This window comes from Schistocerca piceifrons, chromosome 2 (genome assembly GCF_021461385.2).
Source record: "Schistocerca piceifrons isolate TAMUIC-IGC-003096 chromosome 2, iqSchPice1.1, whole genome shotgun sequence".
In the NCBI taxonomy this organism is placed as follows: domain Eukaryota; kingdom Metazoa; phylum Arthropoda; class Insecta; order Orthoptera; family Acrididae; genus Schistocerca; species Schistocerca piceifrons.
The window spans coordinates 646640265-646657327 of record NC_060139.1 but is presented as its reverse complement, the minus strand read 5'-3'; the positions used below and the strand labels follow the sequence as shown (position 1 = coordinate 646657327).

General features: G+C 44.0%; 2 protein-coding genes across 2 annotated transcripts in view; one reads left to right on the top strand and one right to left on the bottom strand.

The window, feature by feature from the left end:
• LOC124776322 overlaps positions 1–17063 on the top strand; it is a 145165-nt gene that overhangs the window by 58072 nt on the left and 70030 nt on the right. The window contains exon 4 of the mRNA XM_047251260.1: positions 5326–5494. Within this exon, the coding sequence (XP_047107216.1) occupies positions 5326–5487 (162 nt within the window). The 3' untranslated portion in view covers positions 5488–5494. The remainder of the gene's footprint in view (positions 1–5325; positions 5495–17063) is intronic.
• Positions 16258–16755, bottom strand: LOC124775689. Its single transcript, XM_047250518.1, has one exon. The coding sequence runs from the start codon at positions 16753–16755 to the stop codon at positions 16258–16260; it is 498 nt and encodes a 165-aa protein (XP_047106474.1).

Genomic DNA, 17063 nt, shown 5'->3' with positions numbered 1-17063 from the left:
AAGGCTGTAAAAGCTTTTTCAGTGCCGGTTCTGTCTGTGCTATGATGTCTACATCATCTGCATATGCTAAAATGCGGTTTCTACTGACGCTGTCGTATGCAGCCTTAAAGTCAATAAAGAGGTGATGTGCTCCAATTCTATATTCAACAGTTTTCTCCAAAATTTGGCACAGTTTGAAAATCTGGTCTATTGTTGCCCTTCTTCGTCGAAATCCACTTTGGTATATTCCAATTTCTTTATCCACCTGTGGGAGTAGCCGATCAAAAATAATATTAGATAACACCTTGTACCCAGGTTCAGGAGGGTGATTCCACGGAGGTTCCCATATTCGATTCGGTCGCCCTTTTAAGGTATGGGACACAATATTCCTTTATTCCATTCGTCTGTCGTCCTTGCCTATTCTCTTATGAGAGTGATAAGTTCAAAAAGAGACTGCTCTAATGTTGCTCCTCCACATTTTAGCACAAATGCTATCAGTGCCGGGAGCCTTGTTATTCTTCAGTTTCCTTAAAGCTTTATTAACGTCCTCTAACCCTGCTTGTCACATACAATCTGTAGCTTCGTATGGCGTAAGATTATGGCGTAAGATACAATGCACACCAGACAAAATGTTGAAAACTTTACTAAGAATGATGAAAGAGAGTTTTACTTTAAAGAAAGTCGTTCTTGAAAAATGAAACTGTGATTAGTGCTAAAAACAACTATACAGCCTAAGAAGACTCTAACAATTACTAAGTTATCTCATTACAGAAATCACAGACACTCCAACCAGTTGCGCTATTCGTGACCAAATGAAAACAAAGAGATCAGATAAATAACAATTATGAATGTTATAAGTTATCTGAGGGACAAAGTTCTGACGAATAAACATTTTGTTCTTGAACATCCATTGGTTACCTTGAAAAATCCTTCCAAAAAATCCTGTCAGCAGTAGAATCAGTAGCATATGTTTACAAATAAATTTTCATCTGCATAATAATGTATGCCACACAACTCTGTCGGATTCACAAACGTCCAATTTCCACGTCTTAAAACTCAGCTGTTCGTTACTATGCCTTAAATACGACTGCTTCAGCGCAGCACAACTGAGTGCCCAAGAAGTGCACCATAGATTACATTCAATACAACGTCAAGGATGTTATTTCCTACTTGGGTGCCGCGCTCATTCATCTTGTCCCGGTACAGCAAAGGTGAATTATTTATAATGACAGAAAACATATGAAAACCTTACAGTATTAAATCCGGGGTACCCACTGTGCATAGATCTTCCGATAGCCAAGAAAAGCATTAATGTGACCAACACTTTCTTGTGAAATGCCGATTGTGCTTGCAATTTCTCTCTGAGTGACACGACGATCGTCCTGAATCAATCTGTCAACATTTTGCTTGTGAAACTCGGTGGTTGCTGACAGAGGACATCCAACTCTTTGGTTGTCACGCAGGTCAGATGTTCCCACGTCAACGTCTTTAAACATACTCTCCCAACGACGCACAGTACTCACATCAAGACGATCACGGAAACTGCTTTCATTCTCTGATGAATCTCCTTTGGGGTGACACCTTCTGCTGTCAAGAATTCAATGACTGCACGTTGCTTAAATCGCATTGACCGATCGTCTGCGCAAGGTTCCATACTTTACACTGTAACAACACAACTGTTCAATGCTAGGACTTCCCGGCAACTGGAGCTGTAGAGAAGAAGCTACGAAACAAGCCAGTACCTGCCGTATACCGATGCTGCCAAGTGTTGAAGAGTTACGAAGATGAAGGCACTACTTTTCAGTCGATCCTCATTGCACCCTATTCGGTTCTCTGGGCAGGGACTACTCAGGATGAAGTCATCATTAGGAGAAAAAAATTGTCATTCTACGGATTGAAGCGTGGAATGTTAGACCCGTTAATTGGGCAGGTACATTAGAAAACTTAAAAAGGGAACTGGTTAGTAAGTTAGATACGATGGTATTGGTGATGTTCGGTGATGGGAGGAACAAGCCTTCGGGTCAGATGAATACAGGTTAAGATATACAGAATCAAACAGGGGTAACGCAGTAGTAGATTTAATAATGAATAAGAAAATGGGAATGAGGGTAAGCTATTATGAACACCATAGTGAAAGCACTGTTGTAGTCAAGACAGACACAAAGCCAACAACCTCCAAAGTAGTATAAGGTTACATGCCAACTATCTCCGCAGATGATGAAGAGATTGAAGAAATTTCTGATAACAGACATTATTCAGATTGTTAAGGGGGACCTAAATTTAATTGTGATGGGGAACTGACATTCAATAGTAGGAAAAGGAACATTAGGAAATAATTATAGGTGAATATGGACGAGGGGAAAGGAATGAAATAGGAAGCCGACTGGTGGAGCTTAACACATGCATAATTTAATCACAGCTAACATTTGGTTTAACAATCATGAAAGGAGGCTGTATGCGTGGAAGAGACCTGAAGACACCGGAAAGTTACAGATTTTAAATTATAAGATATTTACATGAACAGATGAGGACTCTGACGAAAATTTATCAGCTTAGTATTTGTTACATCACCCATCACAAGACTAGAATATTAAACTCGCTTTTGGCTTATTACTGAATACCAAGATCTACCTCTGTCACGGGATGCCTTCTCACTTTCGGATTCCCTTTAAGTAACTAAATGCCTCGCCAAATACGAAGTCTCTTATGGTAACAGTGCAGTTTATTTGATTCTATGTATCACTTCATAAATTCGGTAATACATCTGATTTTATTACGAGGTTTATCTCTTCCTGTGTAGATGGGAGATTAAAATTTCCTTAAAAAATATCGCTACAATGAAATAAACCCCTGATTATTGCTCCAACTCAAGAATAATGTCTATTGTACGCTAGCTATCGCTTCCACCGGCGCACACAGCCATCCGTTAACACCCACCCACCTCCCCAGGGGTCGGAACCCCTGAAACCCACAGATTGATTATATATAATAAATAATTAATTTATAGATATAAAAGATAAGAGTTTAAACGTAAAGTTGAGGCAGACTTTAAAAAAAAAAAATCTCACGAGATAGATAAGGATAGTTCGCAACTTTATAGTGAACATTAAAGTAAAAAAAATAAGAAATAAAGGATCAAAAACTTAAGAATACATAATCAGAGTGTGAACAGAGATCAACAAAAACACGCCCAGAGAGCATCCCAGAGTGCCCCAGACAGCATCCCAGAGTGCCCCAGACAGCAACCCAGAGTGCCCCAGAGAGCATCCCAGAGTGCCCCAGACAGCATCCCAGAGTGCCCCAGACAGCATCCCAGAGTGCCCCAGACAGCATCCCAGAGTGCCCCAGACAGCATCCCAGAGTGCCCCAGAGAGCATCCCAGAGTGCCCCAGAGAGCTAGAACACTAAGAAGAATCGCTTCTCGGCTTTTGGCAAGATCAATGTGTAGTAAAATTTAATAAATAATACTCTTGTGTGTGCCTGTAGAACCAAGACTGCTTTTTATGCAGGATGACAGTAAAATGGTCGTTTTGATCGTGTAAAATTAGTAAGACTCCAAATCATTTTACGTAAATCGACTGTGCTGTCAATTCTGTATTATTGTTCTGGTGTTTGGTATCGATACCAGTAAGATATCGGAAACAGAGAAATTATAGTGGAACATAAACACATTCGAAAAGGTAAACGATTCTGCACTTAAACACCCTATAATGCAAGAGCCGCGCGGTTTCCGACCTGTTAGTCACGTGGAATGCAACGCTGTCAGTATTCTAATTTAAGAGATGTATTTCCCGTGCATGACGTACATTCTCTCTGCAAGTTTCTCTACGATAAACTATGGCGAAAAACTGCTAAGTGATGAAACTACCATCTTTCACTCCAAAGAAAACATCGATTCTTTGTAACAACATAGGTTTCCACAATTGTATGACGCACAACAGTCCTATAAAATGACCGTCTGCTGCCGGAAACGCGTATGATCAAACAGTAGCAGTCTTATCGCAGTTTACCGCTTCCTCTGGTAACTTTCCTTTTGCACACAAAAGTCATGGTCCGATGTTAGTTTCTGTTGATCATGTGCGGAATAATATTTCCTTTTCGCTTTGACGTCACATCTCTAGAAAGCCAACTCTTTCCCCTATTAAGTAATGTATATTTAGTATCATTCTACTCACCTGCTCCAGAAAACGCAGTTTAATTGATTTTGCTCACTACTCATGTCATGGTATTCTTTCCTAATTTTATGTATTCTCAGTCAATTTCCGTAATTTTACTGGGTTTTCGCGATGTTACGTAGTTCTTCGTATTTCCCTCAGTTTTTACCTATTTTACATTAATTTTTCGTAATTATATCAGATTTCCCTCCAATTTTAAAGATTTTATGTCATTTTTCATATTTTTTCCGAGTTTTTCTTATGCATACGGTCATATTACTGACATACCCATGTGCTGTTTGATTTCCTACGAAAGTATTTGTGCATCTTATATACTAACCAACTAAAAATATCCTAAGACTGCCCTCTCCCTGAGAATCCATATACATGCATTTCGAACAGGAGTAACATGAAACGTAAGGTAACAATTGCTTCGTGAATGCTATATGAAACTGAAGACTCGATTTGTGTCGAAGATGTGAGACAGAAATGGAGTACTTCGCGTACGTCTTCCTTTGTCTAGAGGAGAGCTTTATATATATATATATATATATATATATATATATATATATATATATATATATATATATATATATATATATATATAAGGCTCACCGGCCATTTGACCTTCTTCTTCTGTGCGGATGCACAGTGCCTGGACTCATAAGGGAATCGGCAAAAAGCCGCGAGTAATGAGTATAATGGGCAGGGGCACTATGAGTATAGTACGGGACAATAAGTTGGGAATGTGGGTTTCACGTAAGGCGTGCCAAAGATGAGTCCCGCAGTCGCACTTTGCTCTGTGTCCTCTGTGGCTCAGATGGATAGAGCGTCTGCCATGTAAGCAAGAGATCCCAGGTTCGAGTCCTGGAAGGGGCACACATTTTCATCTGGCCACGTTGACTAATATCAACGCCTGTATGGAGGCAGGGGTATTCATTCCATTGTAATAACTATATACTTCATTATCTTGGACGCAATTAGGATGCAGCGTCTCAGGCGTCTCATTGTTTATAAGGTATACGTACAGTGCAGAGTTATATATTTTTATGTTACTTGTAATGGTGAATAAGTCAATATACAGCAATATTTGCATCAGAGTCCGGTGGTTGTATGTTGTTTTTCATTTTAATCACTTAACAAGATATAACGTAGAGAGTATAATAAGTCTGACCTTGTGACCTGTTTGCAGGGTACCTACCAAATGGTGAACTTCAAACCGATGAGGCTAAAACTTGTTAACTTTCCTGAATTGCCGTATGGTCATTTCAGGTTAATGGTGAAACAATCCAAAGATGATAATCCGTTAGGTTGTCTGGAGCTTCGTGTCTATATCAGGGAGATCCCTTCATAGATAGCAGGTATGTTGATCCGTATGCATTATATGGATTGTGTATTATTCATAAGCATACACTGTCTGTAATAAGTATGCTAAGTGCGCCAAATACCAAAATGACAAATGTGTTTGGAGGCCGTTCTTTCGTTACGTTAGCCATGCAGTTGTTTTAACCTCCTGAGTGTCTATTTATGGTCTATTGCAGGAACCACTTACAACTCGGAGAAGGGATTTAATGAGCTGTTTATTTATATAACTGTATGCGTCTCATTCTTACTGTCATACACCAGTTCTATAAAGTCCAAAGTGTGATTGTGGTGGGTGGGCTATGCGAGAAAGAAATTGTTCATGCATTATCAGTAGCCGTAACGTCTACCACAATGTCACGCTTTAATGCTATTATTTTTAAGAAAGTGGTCAGATGCGAGTAGGACTCGTGCACTGAGAGTTCTGTGCAAACTTAATACAGGTGTGTATATGCAAGGTGGACGGGACGGATTCATGACTGGAAGTGGAAGGAAAATGGTCCTATAAACTTGTGTCCTGATATGCATCCTTTACGTGATAGATGGTGCTCACGGATGAAAGTTCCTCTAACCACGTGCCGTGCGTTCTTTGTGCATTGCAGGCTGTGTGATAGACGCGGCGTACTGTAAGCAGCAGAATGGTCCGATACTCATGTCAGGAACAAGCCGAAATGGTGTTTGTGTACGGCCAAGCACATGGAAACGGACGACAAGCAGCACAGCTATACAAAAAAACGTCCCCTCACAGACGCCAATCACATCACACAAAATTTCAAGCCATTTTTGGGCGTTTGTGTGATCAAGGAGCGTCTGAGACAGACGAACGTGCAGGGAAGCAGAGGACGTGGTGAGCTGGTTTCTACAGGATGTTGAGACGAACCCTAGTACAAACCCCAGGCTAGCGCTCAACCAGCATGGTGTTAGCCGAAGTTCGATTACGTGTTTCCTGCATGACAGCCGTTACTGTCCCTATCACCTGCAATACTATAGCGACCACTTTGAACATCTGTTGTGCCGTGGATGGGATACAGCTTTGTAACGTATCCTGGGACGATTTGTTGTCATTACAGACACACCTCCTGTTATTGAACACATGTTCATGAGACCTCTTTTACTCCATTTCCGATCAGGAATCCAGCCCTGCAGATCGTCGGTTTTATTAACGATCATCCTGTACACTTCATCCATAATGGGAATCGAGAATCTCAACGATTTTCCCCTGCTTTCGATATAGATATTGGTCGCGGGAATTCCAAGACCGTATCATAACTTATACATTAGCTCCTATGACTAGCCCGAAGATACAAAAGGAAACGACTAAGGGACTTAAGTTTATATATGTTAGATATAGAAGCTTTAATAAAATGTATTTTATCTACTTACTGAAACATGACACAACTTACATTTTTTTTTTTTTTTTTTTGCATCCAGTAATGTTTGTCTGTTACATTTTTGAAGGATTATCAATGCAATCCATATTCTAAGAGCAAAAGATTGTTTGCGTGATATAACTGCACTTTCACAATTTTAAGATATTTTTTGTTTCATTTGTACCGTGAGACCTTGCTTCTTGCCAAATTTCATGATTCTAGGTCAACGTAAAGTACCGTATTGCTTTTGATGAATTAGTTTCCCATTATCAAAACATATGACATAAATAGTCATATCATTTGACTGAATCGACTTATAAGTTTAAAATTTGTACTCTACCAATTACATGAAGGTTACTGCTGTCTGTATGCCCTTAGGGCAATGGTTCCTAGCCGGGGTGGTAATTACTTCCTGAGCGGTAAATGAAATTTTCTGAGGGGTAAAAGAAGGGTTAATTTGCATTTCAATCACGAAACAATATTGCTTTTAAAAGATCCACATTTTTAGCACTGTTTACTAAGATTGAAATACTGATTTCATAAGTCAATGATAATTAAATTTTTTAAAGTAGCGTCGTTAACGTAAGGCACAGTGAAACTTGCTTGCAGATTAAATCTCTGTGCACTCGAACTCGCGACTTTTGATTTGTGTGGGCAAGTGCTCACCAGCTGAGCTACCCAAGCAAGACTCACTGCCTGTCCCCACAGCTTTACCTCCGACAGCACCTCATCTTGCATACCTAGCAGTCCCGTAAGAAAGGATATTTTAGAGACATGCCATAGGCTAGGAGTGGAGGGAGTTTCCAAAATGATGATATAGAACTTCCTGACGGAGACCCGACTTCGGGACTTCTGCCTTTCGCGAGCATCTCCTCAACAAGTCAGCTAACCAAACACGGCTCCTGACCCATCCTCACAGATATTCTCCCGCCAGTATCTCATTCTGTACCTTCCAAACTTCATAGAATTCTCCAGCAATACAGCACTCGTGGCTGCGGCATCGCGGTCGCGAAGTGGGGCCGAGGCAGTTTCAGATAAGTTTTTACAGTCTGACGATAATTTATGTATTTGTAATTTTAGCTTGACGATGTCCACTATGGACAAACGGTAGTTACTTTTATTCTGAAGAAGGTTGGGTTATCCCAACTGAAACTTAGGTAAACATAGGTAAACGTTGCAACTGAGGCTGTTGTTTATTAAAATTAAAATTAATCTCCAACTGTGTCAAAGCTATGCCTGTGTAGCAACCTTTCTTGCAGTCGTGTTAGACCTGTAAGTTCCGCAGGAGAGCTTCTGTGAAGTCTGGGAGCTCTGAGGTAAGATACTGGTGGAAGTAAAGCTGTAAGCAATGGTCGTGAGTGGCACTAGGATAGCTCGGCTGGTGAGCACTTGCCGTCTTAAGGTAAATGTCACTATTTCGAGTCTCGGTGCGGAAAACAATTATTATTTCCGTGTAGGTTTTTCATCGGCGCAAAACCCGCCGAAGAGAGATAATTTAATTTAGGAAACATCTGCTAGGCTGTGGGTAAGCCATATAGCTGCAATAATTTGTTTCTTCTACAAGTATAGTTCTGCATGTTTTCCAAGGAGCTTCTGTGAAGTAGGAGATGAGGTACTTGTGGAAGTAAAACTGCGAAGACGGTCATAAGTTGTGATGGGGTAAGACAACAGATGAGGACCCACCTGTAAATAGCAAAGGACCCGGGATTGGTGTCGGTCCAGCACACAGTTTTAATCTACGAAGGCGCTTTATATCGGTGCACACTCCCCTGCATAGCAAAAATTTCTGTCTAGAAACATTCCACAATTTGTGGCTAAACCATGTGTCTGCACTGTCTTATCTCGCTGGAGTGCTAGTCCTGCAGGTTTCGTGAGACAGCTTCTGTGAGATTTGAAAAGTACGAGTTGACGTAGTGGCATAAGTAAAGTTGTGAGAATGGGTAGTTAGTCAAGGATGTGTACCTCAATTGGTGAGCACTTGACCGTGAAAGCTGTGGTGTCACCGCCAGACACCACATTTGCTAGGTGGTAGCCTTTAAATCGGCCGCGGTCCGCTAGTATACGTCGGATCCACGTGTCGCCACTATCAGTGATTGCAGACCGAGCGCCGCCACACGGCAGGTCTAGAGAGACTTCCTAGCACTCGCCCCAGTTGTACAGCCGACTTTGCTAGCGATGGTTCACTGACAAATTACGTTCTCATTTGCCGAGACGATAGTTAGCCTAGCCTTCAGCTACGTCATTTGCTACGACCTAGCAAGGCGCCATTATCATTTGCTATGTATCTTGTGGTACATGTACCGTCAGACCGATGTTCACCAATTATGAATTAAAGTTAAGTATTCCAGTAGTTACTTACGTTCTTTGCTACTATAAATTCCCTTACCTGTTCCAGACCTCACGCCAGCCTGCGTGAGCTTAAACGCGTGCCTTTCGGCTTCCTCTCCTAGTGGCTTGGCTGTCTTGCCAAGTCACAACAAGAGCTAAATCTCCCGTGATCGATTATAGGTTCAACACACTGTTTCAATGTGCTAGGAAGTGTCATACCAGCGCACAATCCGCTGTCGACCGAAAATTTCATTCTGGAAACGTGCCCCAGCCTCTGGCTAGGCCAAGTCGCTGTAGTGTCTTCTTTTCAGGCGTGCTAGTCCTGCATGTTTCTCAGGAGATTTTCTGTGAGATCTGGAAGATACAAAATGAGGTCCTGACAAAAGTAAAGCAGTGAGACCAGTCGTGAGTTTTGGCGGAGTAAGGTAACATGTGACCAATCACGAAACCGAGTTCGAGTCTTGGCCTAGATCACAGTTTTAGACGTCCATTGAATTTCATTCGAGAAATATCCCCCCATGCTATGTGGCTAAGATATCTCTCTGCTATATCCTTTTTTCCAGATTTGTTAGTACTGCATGATTCGCAGGAGACTTTCTGTGAAATTTATGAGTTAGGAAATAAGTAACTGGCTGAAGCGAGCTGTTCGGAAGGATCCCGAGCCTTGCTTGGCTAGCTCAGATGGTGATTACTTATCCACGAAGGACAAAGATCCACTTTTCACGTCTTTGTCTGTGACACAATTATAACCTCTCAGGAAGTTTCAGAACAGCACCCACTCTGCTGCAGAGTGAAAATTTCATTCCAGTATCATCCCCTTGGCTTTTGCTAAGCCATTTCTCTGCAATTTCCTTCCTTCCAGGAGTGCTACATATGCAAGCTTCGCAGGAGTGGTTCTGTGAATTTTGAATGGTGGGAGATGACATATGGGCTGATATAAATCTGTGAGCTCTGGTCATAGTTAGTGCTTGGGTAACTCGCAGGTGAGCACTTGATTGCAGTAGGCCAAGTTGTCGAGTTCGATTCTCGGCCTGGCACACACTTTTAATCTGCAAGGAAGTTTCATTATCAGCGCACACTCCACAGCAGACCCAAAATTTTATTTTGGAAATATCTCCCAGGCTGTGCCTAAGCCAAGTCTCTGCAATATCACTTCAGCCAGGAGTGCTAGTCCTACAAATTTCGCGAGAGAGCTTCTGTGACGTATGGAAATAACTGGATGAAGCTCTGGCGAAAGGAAAGCTGTGAAGATGGGCCATGAGTCGTGCTTGGTGAGTGCTGTATCTGCAATTGCAGAAATAAAATGCGAACGATATTCCTCAATCTGTTTTTATTGCGAAAAACCAATAAACGAGAACATTGCAAATGTCGACTAAGTAGTATCAAAACACAATTTAAGCAAGAAACGAAGTATGGATCCTACTTCGGATGTTATAACAGAAGAATAACAAAATAAAATGTTTTCCTCCCATGTCTCTCGATCGAGTAAGTCTACCAAAAAAAAAACACGGAAACAAATTACTGGCGCGCGGTCTCAGGCGCTACAGTCATGGACTGTGCGGCTCGTCCCGGCGGAGGTTCGAGTCCTCCCTCGGGCATGGGTGTGTGTGTTTGTCCTTAGGATAATTTAGGGTAAGTAGTGTGTAAGCTTAGGGACTGATGACCTTAGCAGTTAAGTCCCATAAGATTTCACACACATTTGAACATTTTTGAACAAGCTACTAGAGAGTGGTCAGCACAGTATTACGACAAAGCTGTCAAGGAAGGCCAGACCACCAATACACGACACTCTTGAGTCACAGTCCGAAGCTATCACTCCTGACAATCTGCGACTACCAGCAGACGAGTTGTGTGGATGTTGTGGATGGGATGGCAGGTCCATACAAATCCAGGCAGCATATCGAACTGCCTTCTGGCCATAAGTGTGCCAGCTCATAAGGCCAGTTGGTGAATGGATCTCATGCAACTATTTTCTATCGCGTGAATGGTGTAGGAAAATAGTTCGCTTGCTGATCTCGACCACTGGTGCTGCGGTCGATCCACGCTGCTCCGGTAGTAGGCTTTGGCGACAGTGGCTGAGACACGATGTTCTGTTTTTGTCTCTGGCAACAGCTTCTGTCGTGACGTAAACATCTGCTTTGGTTTCGCTGGCTGTGATGAAGGTATCCCGGATTTCTGTTCTATCATGTGGGATGCCGATGTCCCAGGTGGATGGGGCGGACACTGTGGTCATTCCCACTGAGCGGTGCGTGGCTCATGTTCGTGCCATCTCTCTCTCTTTTCACATTCTGTTTTTACTGTACTGCCACCTCGTTTTGTTAAGTCAATTACTACTGTTACCGGCAGCATCGCTTATCGATATATGCCCCGCCGTATTACCTTTGCTGGACTGCTATTAAAATGGCTCTGAGCACTATGGGACTTAACTTCTGAGGTCATCAGTCCCCTAGAACTTAGAACTACTTAAACCTAACTAACCTAAGGACATCACACACATCCATGCCCGAGGCAGGATTCGAACCTGCGACCGTAGGAGTCGCGCGGTTCCGGACTGCGCGCCTAGAACCGCTAGACCACCGCGGCCGGTGGACTGCTATTACTTCCCGGTTGTCGTGTGTTCGGGTTAGTTGTGATCTGCCAATGAGTTGAGGGGCGCTAGAAGTGCATTTCGGACCTGGCGGTGTTTGACCTAGGACGCGGCAGAAGTTCAGTCGGGGCGCGGCTGCAGTGAGGTCCTGACAGCCATGACTCACCCGACGTTTGTCGATACATATCACTTGAGTACGGACTACATTGGTTGGTCGTCGGTCGGTTGTCGTGTCGGACGCCGTGTATGTTGGCCGGCGATCGCTTGTGAGTTGCGTGCGTGTGCCAACTCGTGATTCGTCCTTGTTATTGCACAGTTGCTATCGTTAGTATTGTCTAGTCCTTGTGCAAGAGTTCGTGAAACTGTGTGTAGCTTCTGATGTAGACTGCTCAGTTACTTTAGTGCTGTTTCCGTGCTGATGTGCGGCAGTCGGTCGGTTGGTGTGGATCAGTCAGGAAATCTCCGCGCAGCGCAGTGGGCTGGGCCCGCTGGCGGTCTGTACGCAGTGTCGGAGTGTGTGGGAGTATTCCCGTGAGCAACAGCGAGTGTTCGAGTTGGCGAAAGTTTGGCCACCATCCGGTGGAGTTTAACTGTATTTTGGTTATTTGAAGTTCAAGTGCACCAGCGGAATTTTCTGCCTTGTGGCCGTTAGCGTTCCGGTTACCTGCTCTGGCCGCTGACGTAAAATTCAGGCAGTGTCCTTTCCTAACCGTGTTGTTGCTGTCCAACATGTGTGTGTAGTTTTGACAGCTTATGGATACTTGTTTGAGGGTGACTACGCCTTTTACGTTTTGGCTTTGGAGTTCCTTGTGCATTGGTCGGGTGGAAAGCAAGTCGTCTTGCTGGTAGATCCGTTGACTGTCTCTTGGTTGGCTTGCCGGGGGATCGGATATAGATAGGCCGATTACCTGTCTCCCCTAAGCGAACGTTAATATTTCAAGTGCAGACCGACCGCCGGAAACTTCTGAGCACCGTTGGCTGTACTGCGTTTTCATATTGGTGTTGGATTGTGTATTTTAATAGCTTATAGCCGATAGTTTGAATTTGTATGCTTTTAGTTGGGTTTCAAATAATGGGCCTTCAGCCGCTTTAAAATTGAAAGTTCCTTACTTGTCAAGTATTGCATTGTTTGGGCCTTCAGCCTGTGTAAAATATTGTTCAAAGATAAATCTTTGGGCCTTCCGTCTACTAAAAATTATTTTAGTAGTTTTAAGTAATCGGCTTTCAGCCGTTTTTAAATTAAATTTCTGGTCTTTCAAGTATCAGACTGTGTGGGGCCTTCAGCCTAAGTGAAGATAAGGCATCTGCCTTGTGCTTTTTTTTAAATTAATTTTACTTGCAGTTTTAAATAATGGGTCTTCAGGCGTCTAAATTAACCTTGTTTGTTTTTCAAGTGTTAGATATGTGAGGCCCTCTGCCTTCTAAATAGTCTGTTTTGAGTCTGAATTTTAAGTTAATGGCATGCAGCCGTTTTTAAATTTAAGCGGTTGTGCCCTTAAGGCATAAGATAGTGTGGCCTATTCAGCCGATAATTTTTGCTGTATTGTTTGGACAACTAAATAAAGTTACATGTGTTTAAGTGTAACTGACTGCCCCCTTTTGGCCTCTTTAGGCAATTACAACTACCTGTTCTGTCCTGCGGAGTTAAGCAGGGCGTTTCACCCAACAACACACCCACAGGCGTGAGGTGAAGTCTCACCTCGAGCTGGGTTGCAGATCAATCAGTGACTGTAGCTGTGAGGCAGAAGCAGGTGCTGCGTCCACCTTCATCGGCACAGTGGCAGGAGCAGGGGGATCCGATGGGAGTGCTGCAGGCGGCAGCGATAGCAGTGGCATCGGACTGGAAGGCAGACAGTGACCCATCCTGAAATCCAATGGAAGAGGAGATGGCATAGTAGCCAGCTCTGAAGCATACCGATGGTGGAGCCAGTTGCTGTGCTTCTAGCACACTGTACCATATGTGAGGGTGAGAGTCGCCATGGAGCGGCCAAAAAGCTTAGAGGCCATGGCTGGGACCCACCAGGGATGGTTCTTGGGGAAGACCATCGCCCAAAACGAGAGTGGTTAGGACATTTCTGAGCTGGGTGGGTGGAGGGCGGGAATAGGCTGAACAGGCGCGATCGATTAGTGTGGCCATGAAGTCTTTCTGTTATGAACAACCCATCCTGGGCTGTGGACCAGTATGTGCAAAGGCCAGTTGTAAGGGTGTCGTCCATGGTGTGTTGCTGATCCATTTTGGTCATGTGTATCTGCAGTGTGTAGACAAATATTTCTCTCAGGTCATTAGATGCAGGATGAAATGACGCTGTATGGACCAACTGGATGTCAGGGGTAGCATAGAAGGAAGTGTATTCAGCAGATGTGAACTGAAGGCCATTGTCAGTTACAATTGATTCGGTAAGTCCCTCAATGCCAACGACGTGGGAGATGCAAGAATGGTACTTGTGGAGAAGGTGGAGGACATGCAAGAGACATACGGAAATCCACTGCCAGCAACCACGAGGATGAGGCAGGAGGAACCAAGGAATGGGCCGCAAAATCCAGGTGTAAGGAGGGCCAAGGGAAAGTAGTCAGAGGCTAAGGAAACAGGAAGTGAGAGGGCACCAATTGTTGACATTCACACATGGTACATATTGTCACCATGTCAGTGAGGGTGGCATCCATCCCTCTCCCATAAACGTTTTGGTGGGTGAGACATTTTGTGAGGACAATACCCCAATGTACATGTGCAGGAGCTCCAACCCTGGCCAGTATAGGGAAGGCGGCAGCAAGACTTCCCAGTGATAATTATCCCTGAAGATCAGGAGCATATCATCTCTTACCAACAAGTCACTATACTAGTGCCAATAAGCTTGTACCCCCAGCTGCATAAGCTGATGACAATTGTGTGACCACCTGTGCTGAACATGGTGCATGATAGCCCAATTTGCTGGTTGATCCACTATGTGATGTGTGACGAACTTGGCATCCAGTGACAATGTAGATACCGTCATGGCGACCGCATCATCTAAGTGGAAACAGGTAACTGGGTCGGTATACAAGTCAGGGTCGGGCCCCACTAGGAGACAAGAGAGAAAATCTATGTTGGCATGCACAGCCATGCCTGGTACTGAATGTCATACAAATACTCTGCAAGGAACAATGCCCTGTGTGGGAGGCAGCAAACAGTCCTCAGATGGCTGACTGAAGTGGCACTGAATAGGGAAAATGGTTCAAATGGCTCTGAGCACTATGGGACTTAACTTCTGAGGTCATCAGTCCCCTAGAACTTAGAACTACTTAAACCTGACTAACCTAAGGACATCACACACATCCATGCCCGAGGCAGGATTCGAACCTGCGACCGTAGCGGTGGCGCGGTTCCAGATAAAACCCCTAGAACCGGTCGGGCACTACAGTCGGCACTGAATAGGGAGACCAAGGTCTTAAGATCAATGTACAATGTGAACTGGCTTCCTTAAATGAAGTTGTGGAGCTTCTTAAATCTGAAAATGATGGCTATGGCCCTCATCTAGATCTAGCTATAGTTGTTCTGTGGGGGTGAGAGAGTTTTGATGCCAAAGGCAATCAGGCGTTCGACGCCATCGACACTGTGAGACAATACGACCCCAAACCATAGTCTGACACATCCGTAGCCAAGATGAGAGGTTTGGAGGCGTCATATGAGATAAGGCATGCCGGCTTGAGGAGGGCTGATTTCAGACGCTGGAATGTCTCATCACAAGCCAGAGACCATTCCCACATTTTGCAGTGGAGGCGGTGAAATGGTTCTGCCAGAACTGCAGTGTGGGGAATAAAATGGCTATAGTAATTCAGCTGTCCAATGACGATGTTGAGCTTTGAAGTGTCCTTTGTAGGAGGTAGCTGCTGTATAGCCTTGATGTATTGCGGAATTGAACACAAATGCCTGCGGTGCTCAAGACATAACTGAGGTAGGTTACCTGAGGCACAAAAAACAGACATCTGTCCTTGTTGCAAAGTAAGCGAGCATCCTGCAGAATGCTGAAAAGTGTACATGGGTACTATGTGGGGTCCTGGGTGGTAGCACCAGCAATTGAGATGTCATCAAGGATAGTTCACTATCCCAGGAATGTCTCTGGTCAGCGTCTGGAAATGGAGTTTAAAAATGGCAAGAGCACTTGTGACCCCAAATGGAAACCGGTTGTAATGAGAAAATCCAAAACGCATTTTGATGACCAGGACAGACTTCGATGTCTCGTCAAATTGTAGCTAGAGGTAGGTGACACGAAGATCAATCTTGGCAAATATTTTTCCACCCACCATTTCTGACAGAATGTCTACAACCTTTGGTATGGCTGTTGTTAATAACGGATTGCATATTGACAGTGACTCTAAAATTCCCACTAACTTGAAGAGACCTATTCAGCTTTTTGACGACGACGATGGTTGATTTCGAGCGACTATAATTTAGTGGTGTCAGAACTTCTTCATCTTCCAGTAGACAAAGCACCAGCTGCTAATTATCATGGATTGCGAACGTTACTGTATGGGCTTGAATGAGTCTTGGAACCACTAAGGGGAGGAGTTCAGTATGGGCTTTGAACCCAGAGACTCCTGGAGATATGTCGGGAACGATGTCCGAGAATGATTCCAGAAGCTCTTGCAGCTGAGTGTCCGAAGGCAAGGTCTTGATACCAGGTGCAGAATCATGTAGCTTGAGGCCCAGGGGGTGCAAGAGTTCCGTCTCTAATACATTGGTGGCCTTGGAGGCGGTAAGAACCAAAATCTGTGCCATGATATCACGCGTGAGGTACTGGATCGGTGCCGAGAACAATTCCTGTAGCTGGATGATGTCGTTGTTGTAGCTCTTCAGAGAGTTCGTGAATAGACGAAGCGGCGGCGATCCCAACTGGTGGTTCGAATCCCCATCAACGATGGTGGCTGAGGTCCCAATATCCACTTCAAAAATGAGAGGCGTGCCATTTACCAGCGCTGTCAGATTGACAGCCACCATCGTGTACGGAAAAACGCATTGTACGAATGAAGCTGACGAATTTGGTCTGACTCATCCCCTGCGGATTCTGGAGGGTCTAATGTAGTGTGGTCCACAGGAAACAACGTTGACGACAGGTAGACTTCACCCCTATGACCCTGCACCCCAAACGCTGATTATGTCTCCTTCCAAGTACGACAACCTCGTCGTTGATACGTAACAAAATATTGACCACATGAGGACAAACTTTGCTTTTGCCGCCGAAGGCAGGGACCAAAGTCTTGGTCCCAGGGGTGACTGCAACGCTGTTGGTGGACGCTGTTGGTCGA

What these genes read in the sequence shown, in the direction of transcription:
- LOC124775689 (XM_047250518.1), bottom strand. Translation starts at nt 16,755, where the DNA reads ATGGTGGCTGTCAATCTGACAGCGCTGGTAAATGGCACGCCTCTCATT.